We start from the raw sequence: 20,022 nt of genomic DNA on the forward strand, positions 1-20,022 counted from the left end.
CGTGCACACTTATCTAACTTTAAAAATAAAAAAGTGACACAACTGAGTATAAATGTGGTTCATAATGACACTTTTAAGTCTTGTACAAACTTTTGGAGAAATGCACCACTTGGTTTGATTTGCTGTTTGTGTGCAGGCGCGTGCAGCATGAGCTCAGGTAAGTGTTATAAAATTATTTGACACTCATGAAAAAGTTGAGACGTCACGTGACCTGATTACTAACTAAGCAATACTAACATTATTTGTGTTTTTTTTAATTGTCTTTTATCGTCATTTACTGCTGCGGGATGTTTAAATAGCTTCAGTAGATTACAGTTAAAGGTCACAGCCTGGATTAGTGACTTTACTATATATATATATTATATTACAACCTAATAATATCCTATGTACTATCCCTTAATGTGCATCAAAGAACCAAATCATACATACTGTAGATTTAAATATCATTAGGAGTAATTCAAAGTAGAGCTGATGAATCAATAAGATCCCAACTATTACATTTATTGACAACTATTTTGGTAATGATGAATCGTTCTGAATCTTTATATATATATATATATATACATGTGTACAGTGTACAGTGTGTATATATGTGTACAGTCATTGGTCACTTCTTTAGGTAGATCCCTCTGCAATTTAATTCAATCCAATGCAACAGCTCTTCCATAAATTCTACTTTTTTGAAGTTTATACATTTTCATTTTTTGTTAACATTGTCAAAAATGTGATGATTCTACTTAATGTTTATTACTGAGGCCGCACTAGTGTAGTTTAGTAGCTTTATTGTCATTATATTGAAGGTCAGACAACAATTTAATTAAATTTAGATAGCACTCCCTGAGTCACAAGGACATTTAAGACAATTAAAAGGAATTATATTTGAGGCCCTGCCCTGACAGCGGGTTTAGTAAATGTCCTCAATTACAGGAAACTGAGTCCCAGTGATGTATTGTGCCATCAGTCTTTGCAGTCTCTCCACAGTGCATCAGTAGAAGTTAACCAGCAAGTTATGTGGTTGTGGTGTTCCTAATATTTTGTAAGTTAATGGAGTGGACAAAATATTAGGAACATTTTTTGGACCAAATAACCAATGGAGACAATAATAGATAGATTAATTGGAAAGGAAAATATGCATTACTTGCAACTTTAATCTCAGAGTATTTCACTATATCATAAGACTACATATCAAAATATTATTACTGTCTGTACTTTTTAAACTCATTTAGTTGTTTGTTCTATAAAACCTCAGAAAATGGTGAAACATGTCCATTACTGTTAAAGCCTAAAATGCAACCTAAGATGTCTTGTTTTGCCCTGATCAACAGTTCACAACTATCAACCAACTACTGTCACAGAGGACTAAATAAACTCAGAAAATATTCATGTTTGAGAAGCTGGAACAATAACATTTTTAGTGTATTGTCTTTAAAAATGACTCAAAACAATCAACTTATTATTCAAATAGTTGACGATGAATTTTCAGACTTTTAAATAATCAGTTACTAGACTAATTGTTGCAGCTTTTTAATCGTTAATCATACAGGAGCACTGCTCTGTTGTTGTGTTTCCCCCACAGAGGTGTGCCCATTCTGCGGGAAAACCTACAAAAGGTTGAAGTCCCACCTGCCGCACTGCAAGGCAGCAGCGAACCCCAAAACACCTCCAACCCCACATGATGTCACAGCAAATCCAGCTACAGCGGCTTCTCAGCTGGCCTCAGTCTTGTCTGAAAAGAAAACCACACAGACGAAAAAGAGTACGAAGGTGTCTGACGTATCATCGGTATCGCCACCGTCATTATCACCAACGACATCTTTGAAGAATGTAAACACATCCTCCGATTCTCAGCCAGCGTCGTCGTCTCCTATTTCTACATCACTGCCACCATCAACTAAGAAGAAGAAACTGAAGCTGTCTGATCAAATAAAAATGGCCAACATAACCTCCTCTACCTCCTTGTCACCATCTCTCTCTCCCTCTCCTGCCCTTTCTAAGCCAAAAAAGCAGAGTCTCCGTGCTTTGATAGACGCTGCAAAGTCCAACCAGCTTTCAAAGGGACAACTGGAGGGAACCGGCATTTCCTCACTGAGCCCAGTAACCAGCCCTTTAAGCTCAGTTACCAAAACTAATCCAGATAGAGACACATTTGCCCATGCTGCGCTTCCATCCACAGACGCCAAACCTAAACGTGCCTCCAAAAAAAAGGTGTCACAATCTCTCTCCAAAACCAAAAATACCTCAGCGTCTCGGGACTCGACAGTGAGCAAAAGTCGTGCAAAAGGCAACTTTTGGGAGGACAGCGAAGGGGAAAAAGAGGATTTATCTGGGAATGAGATCCTGTGGAAATCAGAAAGTAGTAGTCACCAGGCCAAAGTTACCCTCCAGGATGTTAAGACCATTTTACGCCGGCCTAAAACCAGCGGTCAGTCCAGCGGGGCGGGCATCCTGGGCCAGATTGAAAGCAGTCTTAGTCCAGTTCCAACAGAGAACCGAAAAGATGATATTAGCCACTTGGTAACAACTAAACCTCTATCAAACCAGCTGCCCAGTACTAGTTTACAACCTAAGGCGCTCACACCAGCTAAGAGAAAAAAGTCCAAACAAGCTTCTTTAATCCTGCTGCAGGACGATGGTTCCCTTCACTCCAAACTCTCCTCCCCTGGAACCCCACTTCTCTCAGACCATCTATCGTCCCAGATGAGCCAAGCCACGCTGCTTCCACCTACAGTCAGCCTGAAGACGAGCCATCACATGACATCTCTCACCCAGTTCTCCAACCCTCCACGTTTCCCTCTCGCTACACAAACTCTGTCGGTCAGAGTGGAGACGGTGGAGAAGCCGCAGTTCGAGGCCAGGAGAGAAAACGCTAGAAGTGATGGAGCCAAGGGTCAGTATCGAATCTCAGTCGCTCCTTCGTAGCAACCGTGTGAGTGTCTAAAGTAACATTTGATCCTTTAATAGTTGTAATTTTGGTTTTGCTACTGAAACTCAGGTATCATACTGCCAATACTATCCAAACACTTGAAACAAAGTACAGCCGTAGTGAAATGAAGGGGAAAGTGTGTGATCATGTGTGTGTGTTCGTGCATTGACTGTTTGTGGATTTCATGGACTACAGGTGATCTGAACCAGCGGTGTCTTGGGCAGGTGAGACTGAGGGAGCTGCCGGATTGGCTGGCCTGTAAAACTCCAACTCATCCTCGGGACGTAGTGCAAATTATGCAAAGAGGTCAGTATCGCACACAACTCACCGAAGACACCAGTAGACCTCGTTCTCGTGTGATACTTGGACATTTTTTAGAAGTGTGCTGATTCACATTCTTGTCAAGAGTTAGACGAGAAGCTTGAAACCACTCTCAGGTCTTTCTGTTTAAGGTGCAGCCAGACTTTAGTTTAGCATTAAAACTTAAAACAGGTAAGTAGATCACCTGGTTCTGCCCAAACGTAACAAAACATTCCTAAAGCTCAATAACACATTATAATTTGTTTAAAGGGCAGATTCACAGTTTTCCAAGTCTGTCTTAAAACAACAGTAACGAGCCCATATTAAGATCGAAACACGCTTTTCTTGCTCTAGTCATTCCTCCTGTTCATACTGACCATTAGAAGATCCCTTCATTATGCACTTACTATGTAAGTCATGGGGGACAAAACCCACAAACCTGAAAATGAATGTTAAAAAAATGTATTTAAAAGTTTATCTAAAGCTAATGTGAAGCTTCAGCCGCCAAAAAGAGTCAAATCAAGCAGATATCTTTCAATGTTACATTCTTTTCAGAGCCAAAGTCTCTCTTTTTGTTACTGTACTTCCACCACAGCTCAACAGGGAAACACAAAGAGGGAATTTTATGCTAAAAAGACTGTAAATGTGGCAGATATCCACTTGATATGAGTAACTCAGACTGCTGAACTCCAATAAGGTTTAAAGCTTTTAAATGCATTTTTGCACAAAATGACATGATCACTTACATTAAAAACACATTTGAAGGGGATCGTTTAATAGTCAGTATGAACAGGAGGAATGATTACAGCAAGAAAAACCTCTTGCCCTGCTCATATGGTTACCTGACTGTTGTTTTAGAGAGACTTTAGAAATACTGAGCCTCTCCTTTAATACAAAAAAGTGTAAAAATGCCTATTTGTGGCTTGTGTTCTTGGCTGGGAGTGGAGACTCAAGGAAGTGACTGCTCCCAGCCAATAAATGGTCTGGCACATAATTCACCATAACACCACAGCATACAGTTTTTTTACACTAAATAAACTTGATAGAACGTGTTAATTAATCAGATTTTATCCTATTTGTGGACGATGGACTGTGCTTTCAGTATTCATGCAAAGTTAAAGTAACTATCTCCTGTCTTTAGCTTTATATTGTATGTACAGATATGAGAGTGGTATCAATCTTCTAATCTCTGCAAGCAAACAAATAAACATTATTTCCCAAAAATATGCTAATTTTGAGTGTGAAGTTTTTACATGTATGTTTTCCTTTCTTCCTCTGTGCTTTTTTTAGGCTGGCAGTGGTATTACAAAAGATATATTGATGTGAAAAGAGGCAGCGTTGGTGGACTGGGCATGCTGTTAGCAGGATACTGTGTGCTCAGCTACATCTGGAGTTACCCTCATATAAGTACGTGTGTGGATTCCTCTGTGTTTGTTTATGTAGCAGTTAGATTTGGAGATAACTCGACAAGTCAATGGCTGCTTTTTTTTTTCTTTCTTTTTTTCCAGAGCGCGATCGCTGGAGGAAGTACCACTGAGGTCAACGGATTATGTTTGGACAAGCGTGATCGTTATGAGGAAACAGCAGCTGTGGCAAGCAGAGGGAAGCTTCAGGACTTTCAGGCGATAATATGTAAATAATCCACACACGTCTTCTGGATTTACATCTGAGAAAATGATAATGTGTAATTAATCTAAACATTTCCTCTGGATTTACATCTGAGACACATTTGTTTTCAGTTTAGCAGTTGGAACAGATGTAACTCTGGTTTCATTTTCAACTCATTTGCACCTGCATATCACTTCTGAAATGTGAGCCTGTGGGCGCTGTAGCTTTTAAATTATGTTTTAATATCAAATATTTATTTACTTATCAGTGTTTATCTTATTTACAGTGATTTATGTGTTTTGGGAAGAAAAGTGTTCTTAAGAGAGCTACTTAAAATTACTTTCCATTAGGTGTTTCTGTGAGTAAAAAAAGTATTTTGGGATCAGTTTAGGAATCGAAACGGTTTCGGTTTAAGATAAGAGGAGTCGGTTAGACGTCAGTGGCCATGTTAAAATCCCCATGTGTGTTCCAGGAGCTCCACTAGGTGTCACTGTTGGGTCGTGCAACCAAAACCCAAAAGGTTTGTGCAGTCTAACGCTTGCTATGCAGTTTTCTTAGCTCCTTTGTGTGTGTGTGTGTGTGTGTGTGTGTGTGTGTGTGTGTGTGTGTGTGTGTGTGTGTGTGTGTGTGTGTGTGTGTGTGTGTGTGTGTGTGTGTGTGTGTGTGTGTGTGTGTGTGTGTGTGTGTGTGTGTGTGTGTGTGAGGCATTGCTGCTGGGGTCTGAGAGAGGATTAAAGGGAACTAACAGATTTTTAACTTGATAAAAATCTTTCGCTTGCAGCCCAGATGTTGAAAAACATGAAATCATCAAAATGTCCTGAGATCTGTATCTGTGAAATGATCCTATCTGTGAAGCAGAGGATTACAAACGTGTTTTTCTTTTGCAAATGCTTCCCCCCCCTTGTCACATGATGTTATTATGCATGCTTAGTTCATCAGTGCCAGTATGAACACTCGCAGAATAGTAATGGAGGGTCGCTGAAGGAGGTTCTCAGCCAGACTGGACCAGTTTGATGTTGTATTCAAAAATGAATTTATTGTTGACTCTCCTTGCTGCTGTAGTGAACACACATTAGCTACAAATGAAGAAAATGACGTTTGTTTTTGTGACGATTTTTCCTGGCGCCGCTTCTTTAGCCAACACAATAAAAAATAATTTCCATTTTCTCACGTTTTGTTTGTTTTTTTTGTTTTTGTTTTACATTCTTTTTTTCTCCATACAAAAATTATAAATATTTTGTTTCACTTTTCATTTTTATACAAAACAACAAACTATACATATCAAGTGAGACAACAGTGAAAATGGAGGCAGAAAAAAATATCTGCACTGAAAACGGGTGAGAAAAAGCACAGTATGTTACTACCAGGCCCTCAGACACTGATATGCATCCAGATAACAAAGTTTCTCCTACACTGAACTGTAAAACTATTTTTTCTTGCAGGTATGAGTGCTATAGAGGCACTAAATCTTGCAGCAACCACTTACAGCGGCAACTCACAAATCTCACTTGACCCTTACGTGTGACATTTGAAATTGCTTCTCAAAGCAGAGAAAAGTTTTCTCAGTTTGCACTGGTAGATAAAAGAAGTCTACTAGGATCTGAGGCAGAAATACAGGTAGGCGGCAATGGCCACTGGCACCCTAACACAAAAAAGAGGGGGGAAAAAAAGATGCATTCTCTCATCACTCCATTATAAAAAGGCCTTCAGTCTGCTCTTGTTGCGTATTTGCAGGCATATTTCACAGATACATTTGCAGGAGAAAATGTTGCACAATCCAGAATCAACCCCCGAGAGCCATTTAACACATTTATAATCTGTGATTTGGTCCTGTGGCGTATGTGGCAGAAATCACTCTTGCTTGCATAAACCATAGTGCAGATTTCTGAGGAGATATTCCCAAAAATGAAAATCGAGAAACTTAAAAAACAAGGGAAATATTTAAGATTTGTTCTTAAGTGGAATTAAATATTTTAAAAAGTTAAGTTTTGGCTTTAAACATGAATGAAAACTCAAAAAAACTGAACGCAATAGGTGCTACAGTCAGATTAGGGGCATGAGTAAAGGACATAAGGGTCTGAGGTTGATTCTGGACGGGACCGCACTCTCTCCTGTTCATTTTGGTTGCGCTGCTGAGAAGGAAAAGAGCGAAAAACGTGAGAAATGCTTCAATGGAAAGACTGGAACATGAATTTTTTTTTTAAAAACACATCTTGGGAAAGAAATACTCGAGTATGGCAATCAAAACAACCGAACTACATGAAATCAGTCATAAACCAGTGTGTGTGTGTATTCAGATTGACACACACACACTGATAGACATGTCAAGGTAGTAAAGCATAGATAGACAGATATGATCAATATATAATTATATGCAAAAAAAAAAGGCAGACAGACACATACAATCAATGACCCTCCAGCGTAATTTTTAAACAAATCATGTTCACAAAGCCGGGGAACACATCATAATGAACAAAACAGTGTCATTTCTAAAAAACAAAAATGAGGAAATTTAAAAAGATAAACATATTGTAACATATCTTCCTCAATCTGAGGACTTGGCTCCCCCTAACACAAACACACTGTGAAATGATAAAGTGGTTTGAAAGTGATGTGTCTCGTCTTGTGTCTGTGTAGGAGCTTGCATACCTTTAAGGTACAAAAGAAAAAATGCCAAAGAAAATGTGACTTAAGCACAAGAGAGAGAAAAAAACAAAGCACTGCAGCATACAGTAACACTACTTTATATGACGTCTAATGTGACTAGTTTGACTGCTTTCTAGTGTGAGGAAGAGGTTATCCTTGTTTGCAGGCGGATGAAAGCAGGTGAATAGATTTTTTTTGGTTCTGATCCAAATGTTAACATTCTGTTTAGTTGAGTCAAAAAGCCTCAATTTTTATTATTATGTTTTTTATATAGTTCCTGAAATAAGCCACATACATATAGTGCAATTTGTCTATGTGTTTCTGCTGGGCTTGCCTTAAAGGAAATGTACACCTCTGAACCGTAAACCTATTTAACACGTTGTACAAATGCGTGTGTGTGTGTGTGTGTGTGTGTGGGGGGGGGGGTTGTAATGCAGGAAGGAAGTGAGTGAATGTATATATATATATACACATATACTTTGTTATCTGGATGCATATATATATATATATATATATGTATGTATGTTTGAATAGAGCTTCTTCATGTAAACACTTCAAAAAATAAAAAAACATTTAAAAAAACAACCTAGAATTAGGCACAGAGTCATCATTTAGTCCCCCCTCCTCATCCCTGTTCTTCAGCATAGGTAGTGGTGGGTAATCAACTGGCACAAAGTTTTACGTGTGTGTGTGTGTGTGAAGAGAGGAGCGCTCTTGCATTCAAGGCTGCAACTTTTTTTGCAGAATCCCCCCCCTTTAAAAAAAAAAAAAGATAATGTTAAAATATACAAAAACAACACCTTCCATCTGTTAGTTCATTGCATTGCACACATTCCCGGATCTTTATAGGTGAATATTAAGTGCCTGTATTTAACTAGCACCTTGACTCCTTCGTCACGCCTCAAAAATGAACAAACTCAAAACATGCTACATGGTCGGAGATGGTATCACAAAGAATATACGCCTGAAAGAAGAGTTGACCTCTCTTCACACAGGGGTTTGTCGGGGAATACAACAACTTTTTACGACGAATAAAAGAAGTCTGAACCGTACGTTAGGGGATGGTGTGGAACGACATTTCGACAGTCTTAACATTCCAGGATGCTGTTGACGGCCGCCTCTAGAGCGGAGTCGGTGTCGGTGTGGGGGGGTGAGGTGAGCGGAGGGGAACTGAGGGGCTGGATGGGGTGGGAGGAGAGGTGGTGAGACGCCTGGTGGTGCGTCTGTCCTCCTGACGTCGCTGCAAACGGTGAGTGGTTACCTTGGGGATAACTGTTGGAAGCAATGAGGCTGTTGTTGCTGCCGCCGCTGGGCCCGAAGCGTTGCTGGGATCTCTTCAGATCCAGGACGCTCTTGTTTTCTACGTGCGGAGGGTGGAGTCTGTCTGCTGCAGCTGTCCCCACTGCCCCACCCCCTCCCGGGTCTCCGTACCCAGGCTGGGAGTCTGTCCTGTATGGTGGCTGCGTAGAGCCTCTGTCTGACTGATCCAAGCTACAGCTTGATGACTGAGAAGGAGAAGGAGAAGGAGAAGGGGGGGGTTCTTTGAAAAGTTTGGATTTCACCCCACAACAGAAGTCCTCCATGAAGCTGTCTGCAAAACAGAGAAGAGAGAGAAGAAGGATTATATAAAAAGCTTTCTGTGGGAGGAATAACTGCTGTAAATAGCTTCACCCTTCAAGTTTCTTACCTGGATCCACTAGTATCATGCGTTTGTCTTGTGTCAGGTTGCTGCGCTCCTCTTGGTTGAAGGTCCTGTCGATCATCACCATTTCCGATGATGGACTGGAACGCTGCAGGGGAACGAGAGGCGGCCCGTTAACCCCAAGCCACTCATGACATGAAAACACGTGTGTGTATGTATGACAGTATTTACTCACGTGTGCGCCTACCTCAGCTTCCACCATCAGTAGTCGTCTGTACTTGTTCACCATGACTTGAGTCCTCATCAGCACATGAGTCGCTACTAACTCAAATTCGTCATCCACTGAATAATAAAAAACAAAAAAACTTTAATTGGATAAAAGTACTCTCACAAATGCAGGAAATGAGGTTGTAGAATCTGGAGTTGCAGATTTAGGGGTGATATGATTTAAAAGGTGTACCCTGTGAGAACTCGTCGTGGCTGGGCGGCGTTCCCTGGAACACGTGGTAAGGGAGGAGTCTCTGCAGGGCGTCATCGATCGACGTGAATCGACATCTATCTGGTGCCTGAACTCCGATGTGATCCTTCCTCAGCTGCTGTAAAATCCTGAAGAGACGAAAAGAGGAGGAGACAAACTATTTTAATAGCTGATGTGATGACCCTCTGTCATGCGCTCTCCCTTATTTACATCTCTCTAGTTCTCTAGTTACAATCCTGTTGTTGTTCTTTCAGGAGTGCTCGTGCTAAAAGGTCTATCGGAGTTGATCAGCTGCACCTGAGGAGGGCGTAGCTCCAGGATATAAAAAAGCAGCTGTCCTCGGAGTTCCCCCTTCTTTTTTTTTCATGCTGAGCAGCCAGGACGCCCTCCTCATGGCCTTCACTTTAGATTAGTTAGCTTTTGCGTTTCCTTTGTTTCTCAGCCAACACTACACTCATCTACACACACTTTATCACGAGTTGTGAGATGTTTAGTTCAATAAATCTCCTTTTCGCCCTTTAATTAGTTAAGTCCAGGTTTGCAACACTGATGACAAGACATAAAAAACACAAGGCTACACTTGACAAATGAAAACCAATATCTCAAAAGACTCACATTCCTCCTCTTGTAAGCGGTGGCGGGGCAGGCCTCTTCTGTGCACTGACCTGTCAAGACAACGAGTGAAAACCAAAGTTGTCATAATACAGCCGATATTGTCCCTATCAGCAACATTCAGCTTAAAATAGCAGATAAGGTCATGTACCTGAGAGTTTAGGGTTGAATCCTGTGTCATGGTTTTCATGGCTAAGAGAGAGAAGTAAAACAAAACAAAAAAATTCATTAAGCCAAAGTGCTACAGAATTTTTACACTTAAAAATATTAAAGCAACACCAGTTTTTGTTACCATGGATGCTGCTGAGCTGCACTGGTTTGAGAGCAGGTGATGAAGAATTCTGAAAAATAATAAAAAATGAAAGTTATGTTGATCAGATAAGAGTTTCCAAGACAGGTTAAAAATGAACCATCAGTACCAGTTAATTTATTTTACCTGTCTATAGTCTTGTTCCTGTGTCACCGTACCAGATAAAGGGGACATAGAAGTGCAGTTCTGAGTTTGAGTCACTATGAGGCGCTGCACAGGGCTAGCTGACACCTGGCCTTGACTGCTGATCCCCGTTGTCGCCGGGCCAACCAGCGTCAGCCGTCCGGGGGCACATGAAGTTTGCACGGAGGTGGCGCCTGCACAAGAAACTCCTGTCCATGTTTGAGTTGCAGCCCCACCGACCTGACTGCCACTGACGACTCCCTGATTCAAAATTAGCTGCCCTCCTGGTGGTGCAGTGAAGTTTTGTCCCGCAACAATCTGCACCGCGTTCTGACTGGTAATTAGAGCGTTGGAGTTGGGGTCAGTGGGGCCGTTGTGGATAGCGTTGGCCTGAGTGAGCGCCAGAGAGCTGGGCAGCAGAAACTGTCCAGGTGGTACATTTGTCTGGGCCTGCACTTGCTGCTGCTCAAGTGGAGGCTGCACTATAATGGAGCCATTGGCTGCATAGTGTCCTCCAGGAGTAGCTGTGTTAGCGTTAACTACATTAGCCATGGTAGTGGGAGTGGGCTGAAGACCAAGGCTATAGACAGTCTGTGCCCCAGCGTGATGGGGTTTGGGCTGGATAGGTCTGACAAGAGTCTGGGTCCCTCCCGGGCCTCTCTGAATGATGATGTTTTGAAGAGGGATGTTTTTGAAAGGCAAGCCGACTTGGCCTACCTGCCCTTGGGTAGGGGCAAACACCTGCCCGCCTGTTGGGGCCCCTGCTGCAGCTACAGGCCCCCCCGGCCTCAGCACAATCTGAGGAGTTCTCTCCAAGCTACTCAGAGTCATCACCCCACTGCCCGCCCCGAACGAGCCCAACACCTGGATGTGCTGGGCGGAGCCATTGGGCAGCTGGGACATCCCTTGCAGGAACTGGCCGGCGGGGAACGCAGCTGTCGCCGTGGTAACCACACCCACTCCGCCTCCATAACCCCCAGAGACCAGCTGGGAGGGGAAGGGAACAGGGGCCTGCACGAGAGTAGGAGCGGGCTGGGAGTCTAGTAAGGCCTCCTGGGCCAGCGTCTGCTCCGTGATGTCGGCCTCCATGAGCGACTTCTGGAGGATGTCAAACGGCTGGTCCTCTCCGCCAAGACCAACCCCTCCAGGCGAGGTCCCGGTCCCCAATTCATCCTCGATAAATGAAAGGCTGCTGGAGAGCTGGAGGCCTTCCCCGGCTGAATCGTCGCCAAATTCACCCATTGTAGAAGAGCCATCCTTGAGGCCTGTGTTGGAGCCAGTCTAAATGAAGCATTTAGAGATAATGAGAGGAAAGTGGAAAACTATCTGCATGTGAACTGCATTTAAGAAAGCTTTCCCTGTAGGCTTGTGTCTTAAATTAACTATAAGGGAATTATACCATAAACTTTTTTTTTAATCTCCTAACAAATTAATATTCATCCAAAAGTGTCTTTCCTCTGATTAGATCAAACTGGGATCACACAATCAGATATTGGCTCACTAACAACTTTCTTTGGCTCTTAAGTGTCTTGATCTGATCATCTCCTTCGTAAAGCCAACTACAATGGTGACGTTACCGCTCCAATCTCATTAAATGTCTGAGCAAACACTACGTAAGATCGTTAACTATATCTCTAGTCATAGTTCATTTTTGTTGGCTCGGTGAACTCACCGTGTCACTAGCGAAGAGGGATCCATCTGACCCGTAGGCTGCATTTGTCACATCGTCCTCTTCAATCTGCAAGAGAGAAAGAAAAGACTGTCAAACCAACCCTCAGGAGAAAGGACTCGGCTATTTTATGCATTAAAGTATCTAAATAGGTCATTAAAGACAGACTAAAATGCTGCAAGGCTCTAATAATGGCAGTATACAGTATACGATTTGCAAGAGTCACTCACGGACTTGCTGTTGCTGCCATGGAGATAGTCATTCAATGCATCCACATCTCTGAAAACAGGTACAGAAGAGGTTTTAGGGGCCTTGAACAAATAGTCTAAATAAAATATTAAATTTATCTATTACCCTTCACTTTTGTGTGGTTTAAAGATTGCCTAACACGTCTACTGCAGAGTGGCAGATAAGGTCTTACAGTACATCTCAATCTCTCTCATTTAACTTCTCTAATTTAACAAAAAGAGGAAAAAAATAAAGCTGTATACTCTTGGCATTGATTTCAAAGAGGAACCCTATAATACAGCCTATATAGTTATGTGAGATCTAGGGATAAATGTAGATATGAGTGGCCACATTGTGAATCGCTTGGTGAAGACAAAGTGATGATGTATTAGTTTTATAAAGGTTTTTTTTTTTACCCTAAAATATCCAGAAGACGGCGATCGTCCTCATCATCCATGACACCTAGAAGAGTACAGTGGGGGTTATGATTATAGAGAGAAGTTTCATATATACTGAAGATTAGATTGTGGGTAATAGCTGAAGTAGACAAAAAAAAAGGAGTAAACCTCAATTGATCACTTGGTTTTTGTTTTTATTCTGAGAGAAGGTGGGATCTGTAGGGGCTTTGTTTATCATTTTAGTAATACGGACATCTCACTCACAGATTTCCAGCAGGTAGCATGGATTCAGTCATTTAACACCCTTTTGTTTCCAGTAACAGGATGGGCTGCAGGGTGAGAAAATGCAGTTGTAAGATTACAGAATTACATGTGTGATATACAGGGTGTGGGAGTGTTGGAGAGCAAGGGAGAAGATGGGTGTGTGGAGAAAGAGAGAGAGAGAGGGAGGGGTGGACAGATATGTTGTCGGGTGTTGTAAGAGATCACTGTTTAAGTAAGGGCAGCATGTCCTTCATCCCCTCCTACACATGCATGTCTATGACACACAAACTTCCCACCCATTAGTTGCCTCTCCTGTCCCACATTGGTTGTCTCTACTGTCTGCACAGAGTGAAAATGGCCATTTGAGTGTAAATAACTCCACCCTGCTCCATTTAAACCCTTGAATGGTTGTTAGAGTTTCAACATTAGTAGAAAGAGGTGTTGGCTTTATTTTGTATCAGCCAGCAAAAGTATGTAGCTACCTTGGTGCTACTTTTTTCTTTTCTTTTTTTAAGGGGGAAAAACACTCATCTTGGCACTATCTTGATGCAGCATAGTAGTGGTTTGTAAGTGTTTGGATGTCTATCAAGTTACTGTCTATTTTTTTATTTAATAGTTGTGTTTAAACAATGTGGATCATGTGTTTAGGGACATTTATCCAGTAATTGAATAAAATGGGTTTTAATTTAGAGGTTATTTTACACTGTGTCAAAAACAAGGGGGAATTGTAGGCTTTGTGTTCCCTGTGTCGGTGCAAAATGTAATGACTGCAATGCTACAAAATGGCTGTTACCATGCCATAGACTGTCTTTACAGCTGAGCCACGTTCATCCTCCATCTTTGGTTCAGGGTGGACAAAGAACTACAGGGTTGCAGTAATGAAAAACGCAGTTTGAACTGACTGCATTATGAATTAGGAGTAAGTAAGTGATATTACAGAAAATCACGTTGTTTTTTTAAATATTAATGAAGATAGACAGCTATTTGTTTCCCCTTCAGATAGGAGAAGCTACCACAGGAAAATCCTTCAAAGTAGGCACAATGCTACAAAAATGATTAAAAAAACCTTCATACTGTTCAATTATAAAAAAGGAAACCAAACGATTGAAATAGTGAAGTTTTATTTTAACAACAGAGCTTTAAATGTCAACTGTTATTGTAAAATAAACATGAAAAAGAAAAAAACACTCATTTATCTCCCGTTATCTGACACAATCTAACCAACGTTTGTAACCGTTAAATCTGACGGTTAGTTAAACGTTAATGTTGACGTTTGAACGTTTACATGTTCGACCGTTAATATTAACATTGAGCATTAGTACCTAATCTAACTAAAAACGACCATTTGTGGTGATAACAAGTAATGTTTTTGACGATTTCTCGACAATTTAGGTTAGGTGTAACTAAATTAAGCAGTCTTATCCGAACAGTTGGATCGTTTTTGTCTAATTTTAAGTTGAATTTCAGCCTCTCAAATCCGCCCTTTAGCATGCAGTGCTTCGACGCCGCCATGCTAGTAGTTTAGTCCCGGTTGTAATCCTTGCCAAATGCCGCTGTTGGCTTTAGAAAAGCCCGACTTTAATGTACAGCTTGCAAGTTTTTATTTCCAAAAATAGACTGAATCGACAGAATGATAATCGCATTCAAGCAGCACAAAAAAACGCCCGTCGTCGACGCTGACGTGCTTCTTTTCTTTCTCTGTTGTGGGGAAGGCTTTCATTTGTCCTCTATGTGGCTCAACTGCCAGCACGAAAAAACGTCACATTTGTCTCGATATGCCTAACCGACACGTTCCGATCGCGGAGTGTTGTTTTTTCCGTTAACCAGCCGTTGATGTGGTCGGGAAGCTCTACGCAACATTTTTAACGGTAAACAACGGCCTGTTCTTGGGGTTAGCTAGCCACGATGTCGACGACGCCTGTTCTGTTTTGGAAACCGTCGGTTGGAGGAACTCAACGAAAATGCTAAAGGACAAAAACCGTGTCGATCCATAAATATTTATCCCGATTAGCATAACATAAAGACGACTCAAAGAGGCGAACCCTTTACTCCTGTCTCACTCCTCTTGAAACCCAATATCTCCATTTGGCAACTTTTAATTTGCTCCCCCCCTCCTTCTCCTCCTCCTCCTTCTTCTCCCTCTCTCCCACTCATATATTTTCCTCACTGTCCCTGTTCTGTCTCGGATAGATTTTTCTCTCTGCGCTCAAACTCTCTTCCCTCCCTGAAGGAAGGGAGGAAGGAGGCTGTGTTGTGTTTTTTCCTTGAAATTTTTATCACAAAATTATAATACACTCAAAGGGGAAACTCACCGTCATGAAAAAGCAGTGCCTTGTCAACGGGGTTTCCTCGCCATCACCGCACGGGTTGTCGGGGTAGTGCACAGAGCGAGGCAAACCCAAAAGCATCAGTCCACAGCGGCGGGACGCGACCCTGCAAAATTTAAATAAACAAAATGTACAAACAAGGACAAATTAATTAGAAACATGGACATTTTTTAATCCACAATATTAATTATAATTGCATGTTTCACCGCCCCCTATAAATAGCAGATATTAGACTTTACCATGACCGACGGTAGAGGGCGGGCCTCTGATAGTGTGTGTGTGTGTGTGTGTGTGTGTGTGTGTGTGTGTGTGTGTGTGTGTGTGTGTGTGTGTGTGTGCGCGCGCCACACCTTGACGTCGCTCAGGTGTAACAATTTACAGTTACTGTGCATACAGGTGAAATACTTGCCTGTTAATCCACCTGTTTTACACACATATCACATATCATCAGGGTTTGGAAATTTACTATAGAAATTAATAGGTTACAAATTACTAGTTATGCTATTTAAAATGTAATAAGTAATGTAACTATTTCAATTATTTAATCAAAGTAATGTAACTTATAACATACATATATTGTTATACATTTGATTATTTTTTGACTGCTTTTCTAAATTTCTAATGAATGTTTTCAACTTTTAGGGTAAGTGTACCCATTAAGCACCAAAATCTAAATTCAAGTGTTTTTCATGGATACTTAGGCCTACATGATGTATAAGGGAGATATTTTCTTATAAAGCAAGATTTATCTCTCATTTGAAAATGTATTCATTAACTAAAATGTAATTCATTAAAGATATTTTATGAAAAAAGTCAAAACTCTTGCCATGGGCTTAATTGATACTCCGACACCACTTAAACCAAAATGTGTTCGACATAGGGTCCAACTTTACAAACAAATTATGGTCAATAAGCCTCCTTTAAATGAGATTATAGTTTATTTTTTTGTTTAAAAAAAGCAAAATTATCAATTATTTTAACTTAATTGTTGATGGATTATCACAAACTGGTATATGTCAAAGTTTAGTCAGGATAGAGTTTTGAAACCACTGCAAATATTTGAACGTCAGCACTTAATCAGACCTGTTGTCCTTCTTGGTCAAAATTGACTGATATATAGAACATAAAGTACAAATTATCACCAAATTCAATGATGATTACACTTGCAAAGAATGTAGTAAGGAACCATCCATGTGGTTTTCAGGCAATTCACTAACAAATACCACAGCAACTTAGACATGAGTTTAAAGATTTATTGAAACAATAGTAGAAGGGTTAATGGTGGAGAGATGAAGGGATGAGGGTGTAATGGAAGGGATGAAAGAGTGAGGTCAGAATCTGGGTGCCAGTCAGATGGATGGAGGCGTGGGATGCTGTAGCAATCTCGTTGTGGGTATAGGGAGGGGTGAGAGTCTGGGTGGGGGAGCCGTCTCTTCTTCCTGTCCTGGATGGAGCCGCTGAAGTTCCTGAAGTCAACAAAAGAGAGAGAACGTTAGAAAGGGTTTGGGAGGGAGGAACGTGAGAACTGAGACAAAGGGGAGAGGACCGGATAAGGTGTGACATAAGTACTTCTTGTGTGGAAATAAGGGGGGTATGAGGCGTGGTCTCTGTTCCCAAACTTATTTATAAAACTTAATTTAGATTAAATAAATCTATATTTCTGATTGAAAACATTTTTGAACCAAGGACAACAGGAGGGTTAAGTTGGTTACAGGTAGGTAACCCTGAATAGATTTTAGGTTTAGTTTATTTCTTATCAGTGTTGGGAAGTAACTAGTTACATGTAACAACATTATGTAATATGATTACAAAATAAATGTAAGGGGGTTACATCTGAAGTCAGACCTTTAAGATTCTGCTCAGGAGGGTTTTTTTCCTGATTTAAAAAAATATATATTTAACTTGTTACTGAATACATATGTTGACGTTTTAAATTCTTTGAGATCAATATTATTTATTGATTTTGTAAATAAATCATGACGTGGGCTTAAATGGTGTCACAGTACCAATTAAGCCCATGTCTAACGTTTTACAAAATCTACATGAACTAATGAATACATTTTCAGATAAATCTTGCATATTAAGAAATTATTTCCGTTATAAATCATGTCAGTATCCATGAAAAACACCTGAACTTAGATATTGTTGGGCTTAATGGGTACACTTACCCTAACAGCTGAAAACATTTGTTAGAAAATTAGATTTGATTAAGTAATTGAAACAGTTACATTACTGATTACATTTTAAATAGGTTAACTAGTAATCTGTAACCTATTAAACATCCAAAGTAACCTCCCCAACCCTGTTTCTTATTCATTTGCATCATTCTGCAGATGATTTACTGCCACATGAGCTGCAGCAGGGGGCGCTGAGCATCTTTAACCGCAGTTTACAACACCAACGAAGAAGAAGAATAGAACTCATCACTTCCGCAACAACAACATGGATGAGGCGTTGGAAGTTGGAGACAAGCTGGACACCGGTGCCGACAAAGTACAGGAGCGCCTCCAGAAGAGGCACCAGGCGAGGATCGAGGATGTGGAGCGGAGAAAGGAAGCTAAAGAGAGTCAGTCTGTCGCCGAGGAGAAGGGAGAGTATTTCTACAGCGCCTTTAACAAGGAGCGGGCCGCCGTGGAGGAGCTGCTGTCTGGCTGCTCCGGAGCGGACCGGGCCACCATGACTCACAGGCTGGAGGAGGCCACGGACAGAATAGGGCAGCTGCAGAAGTTTCTGAACGACAGCGTGTTGTTTCTAACGCAGTACGATCTGAGACAAGCCCAGGCGGCTCTGCAGAAGCTCCAGAGCACCCTGGCTGAGATGAGAGAAGATGCTCTGCCCAAGAAAAAGTTTGCCTTTAAAGTTCGCACTAAAGCTGCAGACAAGGCCTCAGTGACACCTGCACCAAATCCTGATGCTGACACACCTGCAGCTGCTGGTGGCACAAAGAGGGATGGAGCGACAGCCTCTGAGCAGTACGGCTTCTCCAACATGAGCGATGTGCTTGTGACTAGAACAGCAGAGGAGATCCAGAAACAAGACGTGCTATTGACCCACCTGACTAACTGCAAGGTGCGTCTGCTCGGCTCCCCCAGCACGCTGCACCTGAAGCACATCGACAGCTGTGAGATCCTGTGCGGGCCTGTGTCCAGCTCAGTGTTCATCGATCATTGTAGAAACAGCACGCTGGCCTTCCCCTGCCAGCAGCTGCGGACCCACCACACCACCGACACGCAGGTGTATCTGCACGTCACCAGCCGAGCCATCATAGAGGACTGTCGGGGAGTGAGCTTCGCCCCGTTCTCCTGGTCTTACCCAAGCCTGGAGGAGGACTTTAGTGTGTCTGGCTTAGACAAGAACCGAAACAACTGGAACCAGGTGGATGACTTCAACTGGCTCGCTGCAGGAACACCTTCCCCCAACTGGACGGTCATTCCTGAAGCAGACAGAAAAACCAACTGGGACACTGAGAATTGAACCTTTTAAGCGTTTATTTGCCAAAAGTAGCATGTCAGATTAGATGTTTTCAACCAGATTACAAATACATAACAGTGTCCGTGTGATTTCACGAAGAATAATTGGTTTCCTTTAAGCCAACGACCATCAGTTTAATTTTTATGCAGTTTTAGTTGTTAGATTTCACTCACTGATTGTGTTTTACTGTTACTTGTGTGTACATGTTTGTTTGAATGACAAGATCTAAGCTGCACTAACGTATTTAAATAAAAATGTATCAACCTTAATCACATGTGGGCTACAGTCCAAAAGAGCATCACATCCCCACTGAGACAGTCCATTCACTCTTCAGCCAAGATGAAACTTAAGTTTGGAGTAGAGCTGAAACTGACCATCAGTTAATTTGTCATATTATTTTTTAATTAATTGGCTAGTTTGATCTATAAAATGTCAGAATACCACTAAAAGATGGATGGATACATACATACTTACTTACTTTATTAGTCCCAATATTAAGCCAACAATGAGATAAAAGAAACGAATTAAAGGCTAAATGACATACAATAACAAAATTAACTCAATATAAAAGATAAATAGAACAAAGAATATGATCGCCAGGTGGATATTGCTAAAGTAATAAGATCCATGATTGTCCATTGATGTCAGAAATGAGTGTACTGAATATTAAAACCTGAATAATAATACACTTAGTGTATACTATAAATGTTTTCCAAAGCCCTGAGGTGCATCCTTAAATATTCAAGGATTTTATTTTCTTTCCAGCCATGTAGATACATGAAAAAGAACGAAATACCACACTCAGGTCCCAGTGGTTGTAGTAAATATAGATATAGATGGATAGATATTATTATTTATTTAAAATGCAAAACTCTTAGACAGCAGTGACACTTTACACAGAAAAAGCTGTTTATATGGTCTGATGGTGCTGTATCAAATATTGGTACTGACATACTGCGTTTGTCCAGAGCTGCAACCAAATAATCAGCCAATTCGTCAATTAGTTGCCAAGTGTTAAATTAA

General features: G+C 41.2%; 3 protein-coding genes across 8 annotated transcripts; 2 read left to right on the forward strand and 1 right to left on the reverse strand.

The window, feature by feature from the left end:
* Window positions 1–5,426, forward strand: si:dkey-21c1.4 (uncharacterized). Of its 3 annotated transcripts, XM_062443007.1 has the most exons (5): window positions 1–157; window positions 1,577–2,887; window positions 3,119–3,229; window positions 4,514–4,630; window positions 4,732–4,904. In XM_062443007.1, the coding sequence occupies exons 1-5, from the start codon at window positions 148–150 to the stop codon at window positions 4,758–4,760; spliced, it is 1,578 nt and encodes a 525-aa protein (XP_062298991.1). In that variant the 5' UTR covers window positions 1–147; the 3' UTR covers window positions 4,761–4,904. The 3 variants fall into 3 exon arrangements, with proteins under 3 accessions (XP_062298991.1, XP_062298990.1, XP_062298992.1); XM_062443006.1 differs by having other exon boundaries at window positions 4,514–5,426; XM_062443008.1 differs by lacking the exons at window positions 4,514–4,630; window positions 4,732–4,904 and having other exon boundaries at window positions 1,577–2,926; window positions 3,119–3,230.
* A 51-nt stretch (window positions 5,427–5,477) lies between these two features.
* On the reverse strand, window positions 5,478–13,428 carry bicral (BICRA like chromatin remodeling complex associated protein). 3 transcript variants are annotated; one of them, XM_062443004.1, is made up of 12 exons: window positions 13,202–13,428; window positions 12,956–13,001; window positions 12,542–12,590; window positions 12,315–12,380; window positions 10,646–11,923; window positions 10,502–10,550; window positions 10,361–10,401; window positions 10,213–10,262; window positions 9,580–9,725; window positions 9,367–9,461; window positions 9,165–9,267; window positions 5,478–9,068 (listed from the first exon to the last, which is right to left on the reverse strand). In XM_062443004.1, the coding sequence occupies exons 2-12, from the start codon at window positions 12,994–12,996 to the stop codon at window positions 8,566–8,568; spliced, it is 2,421 nt and encodes an 806-aa protein (XP_062298988.1). In that variant the 5' UTR covers window positions 12,997–13,001; window positions 13,202–13,428; the 3' UTR covers window positions 5,478–8,565. The 3 variants fall into 3 exon arrangements, with proteins under 3 accessions (XP_062298988.1, XP_062298986.1, XP_062298987.1); XM_062443002.1 differs by having other exon boundaries at window positions 9,355–9,461; XM_062443003.1 differs by having other exon boundaries at window positions 9,355–9,461; window positions 13,106–13,214.
* A 234-nt stretch (window positions 13,429–13,662) lies between these two features.
* tbcc (tubulin folding cofactor C) lies at window positions 13,663–19,265 on the forward strand. 2 transcript variants are annotated; one of them, XM_062443012.1, is made up of 2 exons: window positions 13,663–13,767; window positions 17,862–19,265. In XM_062443012.1, the coding sequence occupies exon 2, from the start codon at window positions 17,971–17,973 to the stop codon at window positions 19,000–19,002; it is 1,032 nt and encodes a 343-aa protein (XP_062298996.1). In that variant the 5' UTR covers window positions 13,663–13,767; window positions 17,862–17,970; the 3' UTR covers window positions 19,003–19,265. The 2 variants fall into 2 exon arrangements, with proteins under 2 accessions (XP_062298996.1, XP_062298995.1); XM_062443011.1 differs by lacking the exon at window positions 13,663–13,767 and adding an exon at window positions 14,034–14,120.
* Window positions 19,266–20,022: the final 757 nt, after the last annotated feature.

This window comes from Scomber scombrus, chromosome 21 (assembly GCF_963691925.1).
Source record: "Scomber scombrus chromosome 21, fScoSco1.1, whole genome shotgun sequence".
NCBI lineage: Eukaryota > Metazoa > Chordata > Actinopteri > Scombriformes > Scombridae > Scomber > Scomber scombrus.